Genomic DNA, 23,648 nt, shown 5'->3' with positions numbered 1-23,648 from the left:
CCCGGGGCTTTGACACCGTTATCGGCCCCTTCGCTGTGCTGTGTTTTCCGTCTGTAGACGCCAGGATTACGTAACCGCGTGCGGAGAGAGCAGCTGCAAGATTACACGATGCAGATTAGAGATTACGTTGATTCAGCAGAGTGTCCTGGGCATGTCTGAGAAAGATTACACCAGCAGAGTTAAGAATACCCCTTTGCTGTGGTAAGCCGTGGTTTAAGTAGAACAAATTAACTCAGTACAAAATTAAATGGGAAAAAAAAGGCAGTAAAAACTGCCACGGTTAAGAAAGTGCTTTAAATGGACAAAAAAATTTAAAAAAGAAATGGAAATTCAAGTTTTAACAGTTCTCTCCCATAGTCTGAGCTGCTGTGGAACAGCTGGCAGTGGCAGCAATCAGTTACTACTGTCTGGATGATGTTTAACTTAAAAAAAAATCAAAACCTTATAAGGACTAGTTACATTAGCTTCTTGATGATTACCATGTAAAAGTATCTAAGTTGTTATGATATATGTATATTTAGCATCTCAAAATTATTTAAGTGATACTGGTATATTTTGTTAAGTGTCCGTGCGTTGAACTGTCTCCTTGTATGCCAGTTTGTAATACCGAGTTCTGATTTTTGGATGAGATTACTGACACTTGAGAGCTGACTTTCCGATGGACACTGTACCTACCACTGAGATACGAATAAAAATTAATCCCACAGTGAGAACCTTTAAGTTGTATTACATTTCAGTTGATTTCTTCACAGAGTGTAAGGATGAAACTTGGGAGCTAAAGTGCCAGAGAAGTCATCAGTAAGCACAGAGAATGAAAGGTGGTGTGGGGTTTTTTTTCCAAGCTCGATAGTGATTTTTTTAATGTAGGGGTCTTCTAAAATTTATTTATTCCCCCCACATAAGCACACACAATCTTGAGACTGGAGTCTTGATCAAATGACAAATATGTAGTAAAACTACAGTATGTATATTTGACAGAAGCCTCAACTGAAATGTAGCTCTGCCAACTTCTGTATGAGTATCTCATACAGAAGAACTGGGGTGTCAGATGGGGATTTGCAGTTGGTTGCCAAGTACTTAGGAAATTTTAGAAAGTTTTTTCCTTAAATTTACTGTAATATCTCAAATTGTGATTTCAACATCATTACAAGAGTTTTACCAGCTCGTTTAGTATATAATTACTCCTAAACATACTTCAGTGGATAAAATCAACGTGTAAACCTGAAGTTTTTCTGTAGACATTCCTAAGACAAGAGGATTCACATTTCAGAAAACTGTGACAGAATTGGAAAAGAACTGGAAAGAATTCTAAACAACTATTCAAAACATTCACCTGTCAGTTGCAAGCATGTTGAGACTTGAGAGCTGTTTGGCGTAGTTTCTGTAGTGTTATTTTTCTGTAGACATTCCTAAGACAAGAGGATTCACATTTCAGAAAACTGTGACAGAATTGGAAAAGAACTGGAAAGAATTCTAAACAACTACTCAAAACATTCACCTGTCAGTTGCAAGCATGTTGAGACTTGAGAGCTGTTTGGCGTCTGCCTTCATTTCTGTAGTGTTAGAGTTCCTTCACGTTGTGGCTACCCCATCTTAAAAGAAACTTCCTGTGTGTAAATTTGAGTAACACATTTTCCTTATACAAAGTTGTTGTAATGTCTTACCTTGAATTCTGCCTTATTGAGATCTCCATTTGTTTTGGGCAGCTTGATGGATTTTTTCTGACACCTGATGATTTTCTGTGCTAAAATCTGTTCTGAGCTTTACAAGGTAAGGGTATTAGAAGTCGTCACCTACATGAGAAAATAAACAGACATTTGTTAACAAGCCTCCAGGACAGTTCCTGGCTCTTGGAGAAAATAAGAGGCATAGACTACTAAGTGCTTATTATCAAGGACACTTCTCAGAAGGAAATTCATGCTTAATTAATCTGCTAAGCAGACTGTGCGATTTAAAAATTTTTTTTCCTTCACTGTTTTCATGACAAATATTTGAGCTGAGTATTGGGGCAAAATGAGATTTTACCTCTTTTCGATTTTTAGAACAGAACACATAATGCAGTAAAATCCCATCCTTGAAGACAGCTGTAAGGTGCAGCTTAATTTAAATGAACAAACAATGTATATTTGAAATAGCTGTGTGATGGAAATGATCTTCCTTAATTTGGGGGAAGAGTTTACATAGAGATTAATTTTAAGAATGTTTGAATAGCAAAGAAGCATAAAACAAACCCCAAATCATTATTCTGAGCTTTATTTTTATCTGCCTGTGCTCATTAAGACTTCCAGTTATCATCTTTTGGTGATACTGCATCTCATGGATGCTTAGAATAGTTAGCCAATAAAAGTACAAAAAAATAAGTGGCAATAAGGATTCTATTTGAAGTATATGGGGAATAAAGCACACTGGTTCATTTAAAGACAAATCTAATGAGTTCAAAAGACTTGTTCCAGCCAGCCTCCAGTATGGCCAGACATTAGTACATATTTTTGCTACAAGAGCTGAAGTCATTGCAGTTTTACGTTCGAGTGCTACGTTTGACCAGAAATCCAATAGCAGTTCCCAAAAAAGAAAAAAATGTATTCTTTCCCCTAATGTTTTAGTGCCCAAAAGCATGAGGGTATATGAATTGGCTTGTGTGGCTGACTTCAATCTGTGGTCTCTCTGCTACAGAACAGTAACCCAGTATTTCCATCACATTTGCAGCATTCAGGCTGACACACACATACACAGGGAGTTCATGCTTCATCCAGCAAAGTACTTGAACGTGCTTTAGCTTAGTCATTTAGGACATGGTTAACTCTGAACGTGTGATTTAAATCCTTTCCTGAACTGAAGCCCCGTGTTAACAGATTCAAACTGTGAAAAAAGATGCACAAGACTTTCAGGTAATCGAAGAGGCTGCAATAGTATCAGTATATATCGGTATACACAGATGACCTAACTTTGATGTATAAACTATAATCTTTCAAACAATGTATTGCAAAGATGTGGGGAAAATGATAGAACTGAAGGTTTTGAAACAAATTGGCAGAGAGCAAAAAAGGATATATTTTAAGTTTCAGATAAAAATATTCTAACCTGATAAAGAGTCTTTTCACGAACGCCTGAGGTGCGTGCAAGGGAAACATTTGAGCATTCTGTGAGCATATGTGACCGTGATACTCACTATCAGAACTTAAAGAACAGAATTATGCATACACACATACATCCTCTTTTATTGTTTAAGAAGTATTTTCACCCCCTTCCTTTGTCACCCTCTTTCCTTGAATACGCAGGCCCCAAAGTTTGAAAATAAACAATTAGTAGTCCCACAGCCTTATTCAAACTGTCTTAATTCTCTGCAGTCAATTTACAATTTGTAGTGCACGTAACCATTAGTCCTAGACCAAACAACTGATGTGTATAGCACACCCATTGAACACACTGATGCGGCAGAAAACTGTCAGCTTCCTCCAAAGAATTTTCTGCTGGATCATTGGATCCAAACATCTCCTGAAAAAGTTAAACTTACACCAGTAGCAGCACCAGAGAGATAGCGAGATGCATACTGACAATAAGGTGAAGGAAAGAAGATGTGAAATCTCCTCTTTGCAGTAGCAAAATCAAGTTGTCTGCTCAAGGACCCATATCCTAATTAAATCTGGTAAAAGCTAATCTGAAACTTGGGTTATATATCCTATTTATATTTTTTGAGTGCTACTGGATATTATACAATTTTGTGGCACATTCTGAGAAAAGGGAAAATAAATTAAGGCGGCCTGCTTATTCCAATACAATACAAATTTAAATCAGATTTTTGACTACTGCATATTTTATTTTCTGGATGCAACTTATATATACTACATTATGTGTATGTTTTGAATTCAGCAATAAATTTTAGCATTCGTAACCCTAGGAAAATATGCAAGTGATTCCGTGAGCGTAATGGGGTGTTACCCTATGCTGCACTCAGCCTCTATATGCATGTTTGTTGCAACTTCACCCACACTGCACTATATGTAAACTTGAAGCCCATATAGAATCCGGATCTTGACTGCTAAAAATAACCATTCACTTATTTTAAAAACAGGATTTAGTTCTGAACTGAATCATGTTGGTTTGTTTCTTTGTGCCACTACCCTTAGGAGTTCACTGAACTTGACAGTACCCCTGCATGTTTGCCGTTAACTGTGAATTAATGGAACTTACATATAAAAGTATATTACTGTCAAAGTTCAACAAATGTCTTGGCAGCAACACTGAAAAAAATGTGTTCCAATTGCTATTTCTTCAGGGGAAAAAAGTCACTGGGATTAAAAATGACATGCTAAATCTACATGTTTGTCTTTAGGTGCCGTTTTAGAAGAATAGCCTCTGACCAAGAATAAAAATTGTTGTCGGAATAATATGCGAACAGGTAATATTTCCAAGTCTTTACTTGGATGTGTATACATATAAAATTAGAATTCATTACAATTGCATTGATTTTGGCTGCTGCCATTGGGATTGTCACAACTGCTCCATAGGGCTGTCTTCACTTCCTTGTCAGCAAACCAGAGTTCACCTGTCACGCGTACAACTGAGAAGTTGGCTTGGATCAGTCCCAGCATTTCACAGTTCGTGAGTGATCAGCGTACAGGCCAAAGTCGCTTATAAGCGAGGAAGCATGCAGCAGCCCCTTTATCTTCTGTCAACATTTACCACTGCTCCCCCGTCCCTCTTTTGTTTTAGCAGACTTCAGGATTAGACTGTCTGCAGTATTTTAGCCTCTGGACTAGGCAAGGCAGCTGAGTCAACAGGTGGATTATCCAGGCTAGCCTGGTTCTTTGGGGGTTAAGGTGGTGTTGAGCCTTTAATTATTTTTCTTTTTAATAGATAGGACAGTCAGGTTACAAAAGTTTAAATGCAAACAGACAAAATAGCTTAGGGACAAGGTTTTATGCACGTCATCAAAAATAATAATTGAGAATCAGTGTATTCAGAGGCTGCTATTACCTCTGCCAGATTTAAGTATTCACAGTCTAGTATTAGAAGGAACAATCTTGTTTCATCCCTCTTCACTTCTCCTCCCACCAAAACCTGACTTTTTAGAAAGTAACTTCTGTGTCCTCCTTCTCTTTAATCTCTCACATAGAAGGATATATCAAAATACATAGGTGTATTTTGTAAAATATACATTGATAGACTTTCTACAGTTGTATTAATTGAAAAGCTAAATACTTTGGGGTTTAGGGTTTTTTTTTTTTTTAATTGCCCATCATCACTTGACTTGTTAAACTTTTATATCTTGATTATGGTAGTTTGAGTGTAGTATACATTTGACTTTCAAAGCATACAATTTGCATTTTTAGACTAATATAATGTATTGACTTACCTCATGAAAAATCATAACGCATTCACTGATGCTAATGTAATTGGGTTTTGGCTTGTATTGAACCCCTTCTGACTCTCCAGCCTACTCTTTTGCATCACTGACTATAAATTTGAAGAGATAAACTGTTGCTTTTATACCTTCCTGTCTATAAATAAAGAGGTGTAGCTTTCAAATTTGATCTAAGCTACTGCATTTCAGTAAACTGGGTATGGAGTACAATAATACATATTTTTGTACTGTAGCAAAATCCACTCCTGATAGTAATATTTTTTTTTTTTATTTTTTTTTTTAGTGTTAGAGCATCCTTAATTTTCTTGTATTCTCTTTCATAATGCTGTCTGCCATCTACTTCATACTGTATTGCTCTGGTATTTTCAATAAGCTGAATATTAATACACAAAATAGAATTAATGAAAAGCACAAGTGGATGGAAAATGGGACATCCGATTTACATGGGCATGGAGGTTTCTTCAAATATCTCATTACCGGTAAAATTAAGGTTACCATTTTTCCCTTAGCACTGGAAAGAAGTCTAGCTCCAGAAAGAAATAGCCTATAGAGAAATTGTCTGTAATTACAATCAAAAAGGTTTCGAAGGCTTCATAGCACTTCTTGTTCTCTCTTTTCTCTAACAGGCCTAAGACACAGTGCCTGAGGTATTTTGCCAGAACAGACCTGTCTAGTCGGGCTGCAGAGCTGGTCCTTAATAACACAGATCACACCATAACAGTGGGAGGATCATTCTCCCAAATGTTCTGAGACCTGAATGACTTGAGGCACTTAGTTTTCTTCAGTAGTCTATCGCTATTCCAGTGTGAGACAGGCCTATTTCTGCATAAAGATGAAGAAATAGAACCATAAGGCAGGATTTTAAGGAGGTTAGCAAGTTCTCATTAATTCTCATGAGAATTTCTTTGAAGGCTTTCCACGAACTATCTGAAATGATTTTTCTGTGGGGCCTACCTTCTATCATCTCTCTTTTCCACCTGGTAGAATTTCAATAGTACTTAACTCCCTCAGATGCTTAAGAGAGTTGAGAGCAGGTCAAAGTTGAGAGTTTTGACCGTGAACAATCTTTCCAGCCTTACCTCCCCCACCTCCAGCTCCCTCATTTATCTGCACACATGCAAAAAGGTCCAGTTACGATTTGAATGCTAGCACTTTGATAACAGGAACACGAAACTGAATTCCTGTTGATCTCTGTGGTATGTATGCCTTCGTCTTCAAATAAGGACCTTACGCTCCTGTGTCAGTGTGCTGTCACAGAAATGGAAGAATGTATGAAAAGATGGTAGAGTGGAATTACTACAGATGGTCTAGGGGACAGCAGAATGCACAATGTTTTTGTTGGACAGGGTTGGAAGTAGCTAATCTTTTCTGCTGCTCTTGAAGTCAGGTTTATTACATATACAAAACTGTAGAAGCTCCCTCTAGGGTAGAATGTCTTATGGCCACGCTTCTCACATTTTTCTGCAGGAATAAAGAGGAACCCTATCTCTTTTCCCTGAAGGACAAATAAGAAAATTAAAATCCTGATTTCTAATAAACAACATTATATTTTGTAGAGCATGTCTTCTATACATAAATCCTGAGACAGCAGGATTTTTATTTTCAGAACTTCTGGGAGAAATAACAGCAAAACCAACACCTGAAGTGTGAGGTAACACATGATTCTCACACTTGTGATGTCAGAAGAATGCCTTTTTTTCTTCTGATTGAGATATTGTCATTTCGTAAGATTGAAAAAATACATAAAAATATATAAAAATATATGGAAAGAGTTACTGATGCATTAAATGTACCATAAATACATGCAGTCCAACTTTCAAATTTAGACTGCTTTCAAAAGAGTGACGTGGTACAGTTACTCTAAGCATAAAATGGACAACTGCTGCTATGTGTGCCAACATTAGTATCCTGTATTTGAGGTTTTATTAGAATGCTTAATTGTGTTCAAAACACTAACAATTCATGTAAGAAGCCTAGAGAATTAGGAAAAAGTATTTCCGAGATCTGTGGAAATTATCATTTTAACAGGTACGTGTAACTGCGTAGGTGATGCTTTGTAGGCTAGCTCCTCCACAGGTTGTTAAAAATTGGGGTGGGAAAACCTGATGGTGTCCAACTGCACTATGACTCAGCTCTTAATACAGCCTGAAGCAGTCTCAGAATGTCCTGGCCCACACCGGAGACTATTCTGGGTTTATCCGTACTGACTCCAGTTCTCTCACAGAAGCTAGTTAAGCTGAAGATAGTTCATGCCACTGGAACAGGACAAACCAGACTTCATATAGGTCATCATGTGAATCACTACTCAGTATGGTGTGTGGTCATGAAAGGCAAATGAAATAATGTAGAATTCAAAAATTCCTCTCACCGCAAGAGAAATTTTGCATTTATTCACATAATTCCCATGCTTTACGTCTCAGATGGCGATATTGTTACATGAAGCAATTCTGCAAGACAGTGCTGTATGTGCTGGCCTGGAATCAAGACTGATACCTATTTTATTCGCGGGGTGGTTTTGTCTGTGTGTGGTAGTTTTAGTGGTGGGTTTGGGTTTTTTTGTTTTGTTTTGGTTTTTTTAAGGAAGCCACTCCCCAAGAGTATAATTAAGATCTTCCTTTATTGATAAAAATACAGAAGTCTCTATTTTTCTCTGTTTGTTTTGGTCTTATTTTTCAGACCATGAAGAACTCTGTGGCACCAGTTATGGATCTTTTTGTCTAAATGGAGGAATTTGTTATATGATTCCTACTGTATCCAGTCCATTCTGCAGGTCAGTGAAACTAAACTTTGTGTGTTTAAGATTGGACAGTAGCTGTCTAAAAACTATTTCTCCATTTTGCTTCTTTAGGAAATTACTGTTGAAAGAAAATACTTATTACCTGTGGCTGTTCCCAAATCAGCAATTCATGCTCAGATTACTCATCTGGCTGGCAGAGACATGGCAATATGAGAAAAGGAAGCGTGTATACTTGATGTATACTTGACAGATGCATCAGTACTCAGTTACGTATGCATTCAGGATGATATCTATATTTAGAACCATATTTCCTCCCCTCATTACAACACAGAAAGGAACAAAATACCCTTTGGTCATGGAGTATAGACCATAGGAAAGGCATTCTGAAAAGCAAAGTACATTCCCAGTTTTTCTTCCAGATGAATTATATTGCAAAATTTCTTTTAATGTAAAATGGCCTGACCTGAACAAAAGGAGGACACACAAAAAAGAATATAATCTTTACAGAGGGGAAAAGAACATAACTCAAGACTTACCATGTTTCTCAGTCTCAGTGAAATACTCAAATGGCAGCTTTGCAATGACAGCCAAAGACATCTTGATAAAAAAACCATCAAGGCAGCAAATATAATACTTCTTAAGCCATTTGTTTAGGGGACCATTCTTCATTCTGAAGACCACGTAGCACACTGGAAAAGAAGCACTTTCTGGTTTTGCATGTGGATATGTTTCCTGCATAAATACAGCTCTATCCTTCTATTTTCTCAATTACCAAGACATAAGAATGTGACAAATTAAAATCTAATTTTTGATTGTTCTGCATTTACCAATTCTGAGTTATTGCTCATCAAAATAAACCACGGTAAATTTCCTGGGTTTATTTAACATAATAATAGGCATTCAGAGACCTGTTACATACACTTAAGGGTATTACCTTCTTTTCTTCTGTAGCAACTTCTGCTTCCTCTTCAGTCTTGGGCTTTAACTAATGATAACTGGATGAAACTGTTGATGAAGGAAACAAAATGTTTTATAAGATGCCTAATTATTCTTTCTTTTGTTTGGGACAGTTCAATTTAAATGTTTTATCTCAAGCGTGTAAACTCATCTAATAGATGAGAAGAGACAATTTTGTGGTAAATGCCCGTTGAAAAAGATAGACAGTGTCTCACTATCATTAAGCATATTGTCCAATGTCATACACTGAATTGGATCCAGAAGTGAAGTTAGAGTTCTGAAGTGCTGTAGGATGATGACTTATTCCAACTGCTACACCTTGCAAGCTTATGCAATGGAAATTAATACTACACACACAAAAAGTAAAGTGTTGAAATACCCATGGGGTTTTTTCCTAGAAGGAATCCCATACTATTGATAATAAAATACTAAAATGAAAAAAAGAGTGGTTAGACTAAACAGCAGTTACACAATTTCAAAGCACCCTCTCAACTACTGCTGGACTATATAATGAGGAAGGCGTATTTGATGCAGTAACTGTAAATACGAAGTAACAAATACTCAGAACAGTTAATTCTTCAGGAGCACAAGCTAGTCAGTGTAGATAATTTCCACTTTAAAAGGGCTCCAAATTAAGTAATTTGTAATTCATGTACCAGAGGATTTTATATTCTGCTGAAGCAGAAAAGTAACATCTTAAGAGCATTCCTGTTGTACTCAGGCAATCTTTGTGCATTTAAATTATCAAGTATTTTTCTTCTGTATCTAGTGGTTGATTATGTAGTTATATGGGTTTAAATAGAAGCATTCTATTTAAGCACGTCCTCATTCTAAGCATGTTCCTTAATCAGTCAGAGAAGGCTAATTATAGATGAGAAAGGTTTTGTTTACACGCAGATATCTTAGTAATCAGCAGGGATGTGAATAGAAACAACAGGAAAAAAAGGCATCACAATTCTGAATTCAGAAAAATATTTGGTGCTTTGGAACTTCAAGACTGGCATCATCCCACAGCTGGACAAAGTTTCTTTGATGCTTGTTTCTGCCAAATCCCACCTAAAGCTTCCAAGTGTTCTCAAAAGATCATCTCTCACCAACAGAAAAATTGAAGCCGTTTTAAAACAAAAGGCTGAATAATAGTTAGTACAGCATTGATTAAAAGGCAAAAATGAAGCAAGAACAGACTAACAATCGGTAAAAATAATTAAAACATATTTACCTTGACATATTCACAGAAATGTGTTGTGCTAAACACAGTCCAGATTACCCAATGCAACATCATTGGAAGTAATTTCACAATGTAACTTGGAAAATTGCGTCATTCTTTAGAAGTGCGTAACTTCGAGCTTGCTAACAAATAAAGCACCGGTGTTTACTTTCGGAATTTCAGTTATTTGTACCATTCAGAATTGGAGATGTATATATACAAGGTAGAGATTTAATAGAAACAAAACATTAGTTGAACTCCCTCCCCTGTGCAACATCAGCAGATGTTAAATACAGCTGATATGTGTCAAAACATGAAGTTGCTCAGCTGCTGTTTTTCCTCATCCCTTCCCTAACAATGAGTTAATGTTCTCAGCAGCAAAAGGTGCACCTGTCACCATAAACGAGATGAACTTCAAACTCAGGCATGCTCAAATATACTAAATAAACATGCAGCTGAATGGAGAAGCATGGAAAAGCAGCTGCCTCAGGTGAATCACAAAACACGGGGCTGAAAGCTGTTTGCCTCAGCACCTGATGTGCAGCTGTCCCATAATCATTAATTAATGCAGTGCAGAATTAAGTTAAGATTTTGTTGTCTGAGGGGAAGCTGTGGTATTTCCATTTTGTCTCACACATGGGAGATTTCTGAGAGCCTTCTTTCTGTACTTCAGACAAAATACAGATGGTATAAGACCACACAAACACAGCTCCTCTGTTTCTGAGAAGTTAACGGTGAATGCTCTCCCCTTCTGTGGAAGGGAACATATTCTGCAGAGGGCAGGGCATTCCAGCTACGGACTGCAGTGGACAGAGGCAGACCTTAGCAATCTCCCTGAAAGTCCCATGTATGGTTAAAGGATATCTCTACTTTCCCCTTCCTTTGCTTCTACCCTAATCCAAACTCTCCTCCACCTCTCCTATACTAATCCAATAAATCCCGTGCAAATCCATCGCTTTCTGTATACCGCACTCTTGCCTGACTCCTTCTCTGAGATGGGTCCTTCATTCTCTTTTTCAGACGTCCTCGAGTGATACACTTGTGCCATAAGCCTTCGGGCTGCACGTTGCCAGTGAAGGGTTTCCCACTCACTGGGCTTTTCTTCTTTCTCTGCCTCCAAAACTACTTTGCATACTGCAGGCTCTTCTGAAAACGAAGTGTCCAATTAGTATTTTTCTATTCTGCTTTAGTTTGAAAGGTGGGAACAAAAGTTAGGATACACACTAAAAGTATAGCCCCTAAAAGAAGTCAGTAATTAAGATGTATTTTTAATAGAACATAAAACGCAATGTTCTCTTATGTGTTCGATTACTTGTTTATGCCACCCACCTATATCATCTGGAAGAGAAGGAAACCTTACCTTCTTACCTAAATCAGACAGGCAGCACTACCTCACGATCTGCAAGTGGGACGGCAGTAAGACCTTGTGTTATTGGAGGGCTGCTAGGGCTTCAGTTACTGATCATAGCATGAAGGATCACTGTAACTGCAGACCCTCTGGTCATGTCCTGACATCTTATCCAATGTAGTCTATTTCCTTCCACCTTGTACTGATACCGAGATAGGTAGTTTTGATTAATACCCTTTCTTGAAAGATTCTGTGGATTTCTTTACATATGTTAGTGTTTTGTCGCTGGCACAGCTCCTCTAGTAAGTCTGTATACAACAGTTCAGGCTGGCTCATCTCATCTGACAAGCAGTGTGGGCGTGTGTGCACGCGTGTGCAGACATACAGAAAAACAGAAAACTGGATGCTATCTGAAAATGGGATTTTCTAGTCTCACAGCTTTTCCTCAAACATGTGAAGGCTGTTGCCTTTCAACTCTGACTGAATGAGAAATTTTAATTTCTTAGAAGAGGAAAGACCTTTTATCCATCTTAAAAATCAACTTTGGAATGCTGCATAGCAGGACCTTTAAATACAACAGACAGCATGTGCTGAAACAACAGGCTAGCAGCATGCAGATGCTGTTGTGCAACAGCAACACATGGCCTAGTGACCATGAGACTTAATTAGTACAACACCCTCTTACTATAGCCCAGAAGCAGGCTTCTCTGGCTTTTGCAGTCGTTCATTCAAGTGCAGAAGCACAGCTGCCTGCCATACTAACAACTGCAAGCGTGTCATGCCTCACGTGCTCTACTGTTGGGCATCCATTATCAACAAGGTAAGCTGTGCGTTGCTGCTGACTTTTAAGGCTGTGTATAGGGAGACTGACTGCCTCTAGGAGACAGCACAGATGCCATCGGTCTGGATTATGTTCACGGCTCACATGCTTGTTAAGAGATTACTTTTCTGTCTTGCTTGCAGTCACTCCCTATGTAACTCCACTGAAATTATTAGAGCTCTGCTAATGCAACAGGCTAAGCTGATCTTGTGAGTTCCACTGCGAATTACTGGTCTGCTTAGTTTCCCACTGATTTTAGGAAAGGATTTAAAGTAGAAACCTTCCCCTCTCTTGGTTGTCTTAAAGCATCAGTTGCTTCCATATTTAACATAGTCCTTCATTTATTTGTACACCAGCGCTAATGGCTTCACAAAAGCTTGTGCAAGCCAGTATTTGAATGTCTGGATTTTCCGGAATGCCCTAACTGTGGCACAGATTGTTGGTAGGGTCTCATTGGCTGCAGATTTATTTAAATGTAACCAAGAGATACCTCATCTCAATTTTGCTGTTTCTATGAAAACCTCCATCAGTTTTAAGTTATATGACAGTATTTTCTACACAGCATGGAATCACTGTCAGCAAATGTGTCAACAGGTCAGCCTAGAGAAAGTGGATGGGTAGTTTTGTAATCCCTAATCCATTGCATGCAGTTAAACAGACACTACCAAACTGGCAAGTAATGGGAAACATGTTTCTAAAACTTGGTTTTGATACATCCAGGAAGAACTTAAAGGTTCAACATCCAGGGTGTTTTAAGTTTTGTATGTGCTTTTTTAGTGTAGGTCGTCTTCCCTTTGCTATAATCCTGGATTCATACTGCTTTAGTCTTCCCCTTAGCCTTAGGCTGTCTGCCTCCTTTCCCTCTTGAAGAGTTACGACTACCTTAAGCATCTGGCTCTGTTTTCTATGTAGTAGAATGTGGCTACAATCTGTGACCTTTTTGCTACACTGCCATCACATTCCCAATTTTCTTCCCATGGTCTTTGGCAGAACATGAATATGGCTTCCACGTGCAGTTCATGCCAACTCGCTATCACAGCAGTTCTCTAGCCTTTTACCTAATCCCATATACAAATCCCTTCAGATAAAAGGGCTGTCTTTTCTTCCTCCTGCCTTTTTTTTTTTCTTTGGGCTACTGCCTTACTCCCTTTACAGTCACTCTCTAGAACTTTTCCATGAGTCTTAATTTGATGCTGAAACCTATTTATTTTTTCTTCCTGCATCATTTTAGCCTCACATTATTCTCCACTTTTCATTGGTATTCAAGAATACTTCTATGAATTCTATATTCCATTTTCTATCCGTTATTCTGTTCAGCTCTCTGACACATTCTCTCTCACTTGCTGGAGAACAATGCCCCACTCAAACTACACTTCTATTCTTAAAGTATTCTACAGTATTTCAGAAATAGGCCACTGAAACGCCACTATACTTACAGTAAGTATCTGGAACATTATCTCAAGCAATCAGAGCAGTCTGCCTACCCTTCCTTCTCCCAGCAGTCAAACATAGTAACTCTGAAAAGTCTGACATTGTTCTGTGTAAATGGTGGCTGTCTGATCAGTTGCACAGTTTTAATACGTGATGATAATTCAAGTTTTTTCTAGTGTCTAAATCCTCCATTTTATTTCCACAGAAAAAGAATTAAAAGAAGTGGTAGTAATTCTTTTTGCAAAAGTTTGGATCAGTAGTAGTGAAATAGTGGTCCAGTCCACAAAAAGCAGGAGTCCCATCAGGCATTCATGCCGGTAGGCTCACAGCGATCCATTTGTCTTACTCAGCTATGCTAGACATTTTTCTTTTTGGCAGTTCCTCCCCATTCCGTGTTCTTACCCCTCATCTGAAATGATACCTTGCAGCTGCCAACGGCAGTTGAGAACTTCAAGTATGTTACCAAGTTCAGCCCATTATTCTCAGCTGGAGCCTGAAATTGCTTATGTCACAGATTTTTATGACTTCAGTGCCAGAAATAGCAAGAAGGTGCAAGATCTTTAGTAATACAGGGAGAAGCAGATTTACATACGTAAAAGATACATGAGGAATATAGTTACTGAATGAAGTGCTTTCCATTTCCTGTAATGCAGTGAAGTCCTCAAGAAAACTTAGCAGAGTAAGTGCAAAATCTAAGGCAAATGATTAGTTTAGCTTCAACCGATCTATTTTTAACTCAATGTGAAATATTAAGTCATTCATTTTATTTATTTTTAATAAACTATCATACCATTTCACCCTGGTAAACTACTAGATTGATTTTAATCCTTTTTTCAGAAGAAGTTCTCAGAAGCTCAGTACATAAAATAAGCATAGGAGAGAAGACTTTTAGCTAAGTCTGTCCAAGAGAGGATCATTCACCAAGCACATGACATTTTCTGGCATGAATTATTACACTGCATAAACTACTTCTGCAATTTAAGGTGTATTGTGTCTCAATGAATTCCTGTTTCCTTCATCTTTTTAGCTGGCAGTACCAGCTCTTCAACAAAGCAACCTAGAAAGTTAGATGAAAAGGGTAAAAGAAAGCAAAACTACTGTGTGTAAGATGAGAACTGGTGGGATGACACAGTTAACACTAAAGAACTGGATTACATCTGCCAGCAGAGGAAGCAGAATTAACTGTGAAGTACACCATTGTGAAGTATATTCCTAATCTAACAAATGTATTAAGAATGATACTGTTTAATATATAAAAGCAGTATGGATAGAAGATTGAAGCCCAATATGCTCAATTCCCTTTGTCCCAGAAATACGAGGCGAGTGGAAATCCCGTAAGAAAACCTGCTGTGAACCAAATATAAACCTTGAATTATGCCATACCAAGTTCTCTCCCCACTTAATACCAAAAGAAGCCTTTGTGCTCTTCATATTAGATGCCAAGTTACCATCTAATCCGAACAAAACTTGTTTTCCCAGGTGTATCGAGAATTACACAGGAGCCCGTTGTGAGGAAGTTTTGCTGCCCAGCATCAGGACCCAAACAAAAGGTGACCTGTTTGCAGCTTTCTTGGCTTCACTACTTCTTCTAGGAGTTCTTGTAATTGGAGCGTTCTACTTTCTTTGCAGGTAAAAGTGCTTCAGAATGCTGAAGCTATTTAATCAAGTAGAAATTTCTTTTGGTAATCATGTACTAATTATTTGAATGTGAAAGTATATAATGAATTATCCATAAGGTTTGTATGGTTATTCAGCATAATTAATGTGGATGTCTCAACTTGCTGCTTTAGTATTTTAGCTTCCTGACTTGCAGTTTTCTCAATGTCTTTTCTAAGCTATTACTTATAGTTGCTTTGTAAAAAATACATGTAGCACACCCATTTCTGAGAGATTTTACAGTCTACCTAGAGTTAGTGCTAACATTTTAAAACATTAGTCAACCCTTTTGTTGTCCAAAGATTGAGAAATAGAAGCAAATTACCAAAGTAATTTGTAATTACCAGGGATCAGAAACTGTTCCACCTCACTGAATTGGCAGCCAAACCAACTGGTGCCATTAGCTCCCAATTTCTTTACAGCTCCTGGTTTAAAAAGGAGAACTAATGAAAGAATCCAATTCAAGAATAATCCCAGGTAGATGTTTATTAAGTGACTAACACCTAGAACAAATCAGGGGGCTTACTCATTTATCCAGGATGATCCATGTTTGAGTAGCATGAAAATGTCAGTGCTAGACAGCAAGTGCTACAGGCTTGGCTTTAGTAGCATTTGAGGTTTATTAAACTTGGAATGAAAACACATAAACAGTTACGGGGATTAAGTCAACCAATCTATTTGATGCTGTAACACCAAATACATGCATCAGTACGCTTGTACCAAACCCAAGCAAACTTACTGTCGTCACTTACTCTCTGCATTTATGTATGCAAGTCAACCTCCCGTGTCCCCACTCGTTTTTAGAGTACAGTGCTTTTTGTAGCTCATTTTGTCATATACCATTAGTATGTATTTAGGCCTTTATGAGGCAACTTAGAGCCCCTGTAATTCATAGCCATCATAGACTTGCAGCCTCTTCCTCCTATGCTGCATTTCTCCTTGGTTATGATAACCTACGGTTCTTGCAATTCTGTTCTTTGCTCTCCCATAATCACATTGCCAAATCAACCTCTCCGATCAGTGCCTTTCAGTGAGCGACCTTTGGAATGGCTGGTCTAGTTTTACCTCAGCTGCTGTCATGGAAACCTCACTGAATGCGTTTTTCCCACAGCTGAATATATTTAGGGGAGAGAGAGATTGCATTTGATAAAACAGAGTTGGTGTCAAAAACCTTGTTGTAGAGGATAGCCCCCCGCACCTCCCCTTTGCCATTTCAGTTAAATTTATTCCTGTCTCAGCAGTGGAACACCACAGCACTTGTTCGCTGAAGAACATTTGCAGGTTACTAGAAAGTTATTAGAACAGAATACAGCTTGAACTAAGTAAAGAAAAATTCGTTCTGGTCTCACAAGCGTATTTCTTTAGAAGGCAAATGCTTGTCTCTGAGAAGAGGAAGGAAGTCTTCAGAGCGCAGTGAATTGAAAGAGTAATCTGTTACGAGATCCCTTTCCTCTTGCATACAGTAAAATCAGGGGAAGGCTGGAGACAATTTACAGAGTTTTATGGTCAAACAGCCTTGCTTTGCAAAGCACAGAAGGTTAGAATAACAGCAGCGGCAGGTCTGTGCAAGTCTTTTGTTAGACAGTTGAAAGGTGAACCTCAACTACTCTAACTCTTTAGAGGAGGTCAATTTACTCAAGCTTTACCTAAGTGACAGAACAAGTAGTAAGGCCTCTATTGGAAAAATAATAAGGGCAGCAACTCCATCTTAACATAGTTGCCCTTGACCCTGTCTCACATACCAGACTAGCTTGGGAAATCTTACAAAATCATTATCAACTTCTTTAGTATAAAGAAAAGAACATAACTGGCTAAAAATTGTCTTTTCTTACTCTTACACTTCAGAGGCTGATGTAGCACAATCATCTTCTGCTAGAGAACTCATCTGTAACAGAAACACTTTACGTCTGAAAGTCCTTATCTCTTGACTGAAGTGACCAACATATAAAGAGGAGTTTCACCTACTCCCCTCTTTTCAGCTGTATAAACAAGGATTATTGCTGGCAGCTGTCATGAATATTTTTTCCCCAAAATTGGATCTACCACCTGTATCATTTTATTTTTGGTATAACGAGTAATGCAATCTGGAGGGATGCAGAGGAAGAACTACTAACTGCAAAAATTACACATTACATCTTTTAGAATTTAGGAAATAAGTGTTCTGTTTTATTGTGTCATCACTTGCACCCCTGTTCCTTTCCAAGATTTTTTCCTCTCAGGCGGCTTGGGGCAGATTTCAGGACCAGTCATGTGCAAGTGCATTTAATGCTCCCCACGAACAAATCCATTCAGCATACAAAGGTGGAGAGAAAGGATTTCATTGCTCTTCTTATAAAATGAACTCGTAAGAAATGGTGAAGGTAACCCATAAAAGAAAAGGGCTGCATAGGAAAAGCTCTCTGTGAACAGTGGGAAGTAACTCTCCCTTTATCTTTATCTGAGTCATCACATTTTTATCAGCCGAGGATTTATTTTTTCCAATCTTCCAGCAATCTGCTGTTAAGCTGATTTCACACTGTATTTGATCATGTGCTAGGATTCATCAAGATGGTGTGGCTTGGGAAAGCAAACCTACGAGGAAGAGGAGAGAGACTCAAAGATAGTGAAGAAACAGACAGTAGTTGATATGGCTAGAGGACAAGAATGATGGAAAATAGAACAAAATAGAGGAAAGGAACAGGAGGTGTGAGTGAAAGGAATGGCAGAGAATGGAGGGAGGGAAAAAGGACAAGTGGTTAAGGAGTGGTGATGAAAAAAAGCAGCTTAGAACCAGGGAAGATGAACAGTAGTCTAGGGTTAAACTCCACACTGTTGCTGGACAATGGTAAGGAAGGGCTGCTGTAGAGCTATCTGAGTGAGTCTCAAGTTGATAGAATATAATTATTTTGGTAGTGAAGTGAGTAGCTTCAATTTACTTTCTGAAAAAAGGATGAGGAATACTGTTGCAAAGAAAAGACTATGCTTTTCTGTCTCCCCAAAGATGAGTACTGTCAAACAATTTTATATCACATTGTAGGAATTCACAAGAACAGTACTGTCCACACCCAAAATTAATGCAAAAACCAGTCCAGTAAATTAGCTTCCTACGTTATTTTATCAAGATTTCTCCAGAAATGTGTTGTTTCATTGGCAATAAAAGTAGTTTCTCTGTCAAAGGAGGAATCCTGATCTTCAAAGAGCATGCTCAGTTCTGTTGGCTACTGTGAAAGCTCAGCACACAAAACTATTGGTATTTCTAACCATTGGGATTCACTAGAAGATATGGCATCATGCCTACAACTGTATTTTAGCAAAGACAGTCAAGTATTTACACTGTGAATGTAAAACTTACCCATATTATATATTTTAAATCAGAATGGTTTTTATGAGAGTCATTTGCTATTTAATGCTGAAAAAGTCTTGGGTTGGAGCAGGCTTCTGTGCAGCTTTAGGCACAGGAGCTGCATAACCTGTTAGCAGGGCAGAGTGCTTGGAGGTAGAGCAAATCCAGATCCAAATCTCTTGTGAAATAAACACACCCCCCCAAGAACAAATGGTACCAATAAAGCCTATTGTTTTGACCTGGGGAAAAGAGGAATCCTTGCTATTGCATTGTCACTGAGGTAACAAATAGTGCATTTTGCTACAAGCAATTCACCTGTCAGTACAGGTCCATCTGGCCTTCTTTCTCCAGGAACATATTGTACGAGGTTGCTGGAAGAAGAATGAGAAAGGTAGCTGATTAGTATAGATTTCACATAAGCCAGCTTTTATCTGAAAACAGTATAGAGGCATGAACACCACACACACTGCTTAGAGGAACAGGGCAAACCCTAGGGAAAACTGAAATCAATCTGCACTTAATTTCTATACCTTCTCATAAGTCCATGTTGAAATGCCAAATTACTGGTAAGATAAGGGTATATTGATGAACAGGAACTCAGCCAGCCAAAACAACAGGGTCTAGGAATAAAGCCATTTAAGCTGTCCAAGACAACAGACTTTGTGGAGGAGTTACATCACCACAGGGCACAAACCGGACAGAAGGGACAATAGCTCACGACTCTTCTCAAGAGAGCAGATGTCTAATTGCTAGTTAAAGAGACAGCAAGAGATCCACTCTATTTAAAAGATCTGTGTCTCCTCAAGAAAGTGTTAAAAATATCATATTATTGATATTTCACTTCCAAATGCTAAGAGTTAACAATATATTAAATAATTTTGTGGTATCTACTAATTGCTTAAATAAAAACCTGCAAAATTAGACAAACAGGAACATTAACCTCAGGAGAGAAGCCATGTGGTTCTGAGTGCTGTTCCTGCCTCTGATCTCTGTTCCTCTCAATATGTGCTTCTCAAAAATGTTGTATATTAATTAGAAAATAATTGCAGAAGACAATGTCACTTTTTTAGTGAAGCATCATTCAATTAATTGGTCTCTTCTCTGATAATTTTTTTCATTGATAACTTTTTTTCACTCTGTGTGTTCGTTTTTCTTCCTCCCTGTTGCCTTTTTTTTGTTTGTTTGTTTGTTATGGTCAGGAAAGCTTCCCTTCCAAGGACAAGTTCTTCAGAGTGTGCTGCAAACCTGGTTGAGACTACAAGCAGCAATGGCTGCAACAGTGAGTACATTTAAAGTTAAAGGATTTGACTCCATAAAGAAGGCAGGGGAGGAAGTTTTCCTTAATTAAAAGCATGTGTTGTTTATTTTTTCAGAAATAATAACAGAATAAAGCATTAGAGTGGAAGAATGGTGGGAAAACAACATGCAGAGCAACCCTAAGAATACAATAGTTGTAGAGGATGTGGTAAGCAAGATGAGAGAAGAACGTAGACTGAAATAAAGAGGCTTGCTTACATGTTGGAGAAGACTGCAACTAAGATAAAGAGAGTTTCTATGTATTTTTAAAGATATATCGAATTATACAGAAATCATAATCACTATAATTTATGTTTGAATTTTGTGAGATTTTTCATGACAAGTTACTGTTTCCAGTAATGCACAGGTAGAAGCATAAGATAATTATGGGGTTTACTGCATGGGAAGTATGAACTGATCTTTTCACTGCCCAGAGGATACAAGATAATCACAGGGGTTTCAGCATGAGGTAATACTATGAATTTTAGATAGGATTGTCATTTTTCACAGGATTGCCCCAGAGGAGTCTTGATTCAGTACTTTCAAAATTTATACCTGTCATACATGTCCAGAATTTGGCTTGCTTCTGATACACTTACCAGAGGTAGGGGGAAAATAGTACCTTCAAATCAGCTAATACTGATTTGTTTGTTTGGTGTTGTTAATAGCAACACAACATGAGGATGAGGTGCCCCTGCTAGTGTATTGGCCAGCTTCCTGGCACAAGATTTTAATTCAAATTAAAAGAAAACATTAAGAAAAGAAATTGGTAATGGTTAAAAGAAGTTTACTAGGCAAAGTATTTTCCCTTAGTTTGGTATACACCCTTAATATTAAGCAAGACACCTTACTTGATGGTTTTATTTTTGTGTTGCTGCCTTCTGAAAATCTCACTACTGAGGGAGATTTAAACCTTACCTTAAATTTTCCAGTTGGTATTTCAGATACTAGAACTCAGGAATTGTATTCATCCAGTTCATTCCTGGCACAAAGTATTATCCAGCCAGGTGACTTGGCTGAACAAGTGCTGTCCTCTCTAAACATTTATTTGTTTTATTCATATAGCCATTTGTTGATCACACCAGTATATTATGCATCACTATCTGGTTCCTTACAGGATTCTCTTACGCACACAAAGAGAGGCCAAATGACATGGTCCATCTCTCTTTCTGCCTCAATAGCACAAAGGGACTGTCTGGTTAGTCAGAGGCATAGCAAATGTGTACTGAACAGTTTTCTTTTCTACTCATTTCTACCACTGGAGGTTGAAATCAGCACAAAGCAGGTATGTTTCTGCACATTACGTAGCAGCTCATTATATAGGATTTATAAGGCTGTACTGAAGAGAAAGTTAATTGAGAAAGCTTCAGGAATTGAAAGAGGATACAATGCAGAACACAGATTTCTTACCTCTGACATAAAAAACTTTGAGGTGTGTAAAAATATAGCTGCAAAGAAAATGTCGAATAAGCTGCTGCTATTTCTAGGGTGTCTGCTACATGTTCTAGTGCCAGAAGAAATAGTGTGTATTTTCTATCAGTGTAGACAGAAGTACAGCGAGACAGAAAAGACAAGACATGCTGTTACAGGGTATAAGGTAAGAGATCAAAGAGAACACCGTATTATAGTAGCTACTAGAAAACAGACCAGAACAATACATTACCTTCTGCGGGCTCATGCCAGAGAATGTAGAGTCCCAGTTAAACCTCAGCATCTGAAGGGAGAATCTGAGGACACCAAGTCAAGTAGAGGACCTGATCCAGAGAAGCTCCCAGTTAACTTATGTAAAGCACTAAAAGATCACTGTCTCCCAAAATCAACTGATCTTATATGCTATTTTCTGGACTTCAGACGTTTAGCAAGTACTCTGAAGGAAGCTAATAATATTGTTTCAAAGGCTACGAAAGACGCAAGTGATTTTTCACCACACGGGGACATGCCACTGTTAAATACAGAGTTTAGGAGATTGGTAGCAGTACTGACAGCTACATTAGAATCTGTATTAGCCGAAGTACTTTGCACAGCCTTGGTGAAAATTAGTCAGAGACCACTGCTGTTAGATAACTTCCATATGTTACTGATCAGGAGACATTCAGACTTAATAATGTTAAAGTTTGGTGTACTGTTTTCATTGGAGAAGGAAAAGGCTTGTGGTCATCTTATGCAGAAATTCAGGAAGGAAATACTAATAGAAATAAGAAATAAATGGACTGAAGTTGTACTCTCTAAACTCTTAGAACCCTCTCAGCTTTCTAGACAGACATGGAATCGTTATGCACTGTTACCAATCTTGTTTGCATTATTCAGGAAACTATTTGTACAAGAAGCCAGGATGAATGAACCAAAACCATGTGTAAACGCAAACAAGTTGATTGATGAAACAATGTTACCTTTGAATGAAATCCAAAGAGATCTGTTAGCGATTCAGACTGCGTCAAACCCAATGCATTTGAGAGGATTTCGGCTTCTAAAATTAATTCTTTCAATTCACAAGCTTTGTGAATTTGACATTCAGGTCAAAATGAGATCAGGCTACAAATTCATTTTAAGGTGGTCAAACGCCACAGAAAGTACAGGGTAGTGAACATAACAGTTTAACAAAGCAGTACAACACACTTCAGCAATGCTTGCTTACAGCATTAAGTAAGTAGTCCTGTGAGCAGTAGAGCTGAGGAAAGACCAGTTCCAATGGATTGGATCTCGTGGTTAGAGTCACTGGAGTCTAAAAAAGTTTTACGTGTATATGCAGGAACGAGTAATGACATCTCTCTTCTCCGCCTGACTCCTGTTCTCATGAAACATAAGATCTATGTCTTTACAATTACATCTCCACTAGTTGACAGGTTATGGAGGGAAGGGGAAAAAGCTAATTTCCTAGGAACCTCCACTAACACAATTACACACTAGTTATTATAGTGTTATGGCAAAAATTCTTTTATACCTGAGGATCACATTTTCCTTCCAGAATCTTGTAGTAAAGGTCACTCCATAATGTGTTGCAAAAACCTTTTGATCACTTACAGAATGAAATGGCTGGCATTAGCATGAAATTTCTTCACAGACCTAAATAAAGAGGTTGTTTACATGTTACTCAGTGTGTAATTTTTTTTTTCATTAGTAGCCCAAACAAACACTGGGGCAAAGTACAATTAAAGGAGAAGGAGAAAAGGCTGTTTGAAGAGGATTTCTCTGTGCTGCACAGACTTGTATTTACATTGTTAAATATCAAGGAGGAAGATGACCAAGAGGAAGTTCATTTGGTAGCACTTCCCGTTTTAAAGGTACCTTCACTGTTGTGCCAGCCCTTCACAACTGCACTACAACCACCTTATTTCCCTCCCAGCCCTGTGTTTTTAAAGAGCAGTAGAAGGCCTCTGATAGTATGACTCAGTTATTTGAAAATGGAAAGCAGAGAAGAAATGGGGGAGAGAACTTATCACAACAGAAATGGTGTTGAATGTCTCACTGCTTCCTGTTGCGAGTGTCCTGACTAGGAGCTACTGAACTGA

General features: G+C 38.1%; 1 protein-coding gene across 1 annotated transcript; it reads left to right on the top strand.

Annotated features, from left to right (window-relative positions):
* The first annotated feature begins 4,332 nt into the window (after positions 1 to 4,332).
* On the top strand, positions 4,333 to 15,590 carry NRG4 (neuregulin 4). Its single transcript, XM_010153743.1, has 3 exons — positions 4,333 to 4,399; positions 8,042 to 8,135; positions 15,345 to 15,590. Exons 1-3 carry the CDS (start codon positions 4,390 to 4,392, stop codon positions 15,496 to 15,498), a joined length of 258 nt encoding a protein of 85 aa, XP_010152045.1. The 5' UTR covers positions 4,333 to 4,389; the 3' UTR covers positions 15,499 to 15,590.
* The last annotated feature ends 8,058 nt before the right edge of the window (positions 15,591 to 23,648 follow it).

Source organism: Eurypyga helias, unplaced genomic scaffold (assembly GCF_000690775.1).
Source record: "Eurypyga helias isolate BGI_N326 unplaced genomic scaffold, ASM69077v1 scaffold38616, whole genome shotgun sequence".
NCBI lineage: Eukaryota > Metazoa > Chordata > Aves > Eurypygiformes > Eurypygidae > Eurypyga > Eurypyga helias.
Note: the sequence above shows the minus strand (reverse complement) of the source record. Positions and strands in the feature narration are given on the sequence as shown.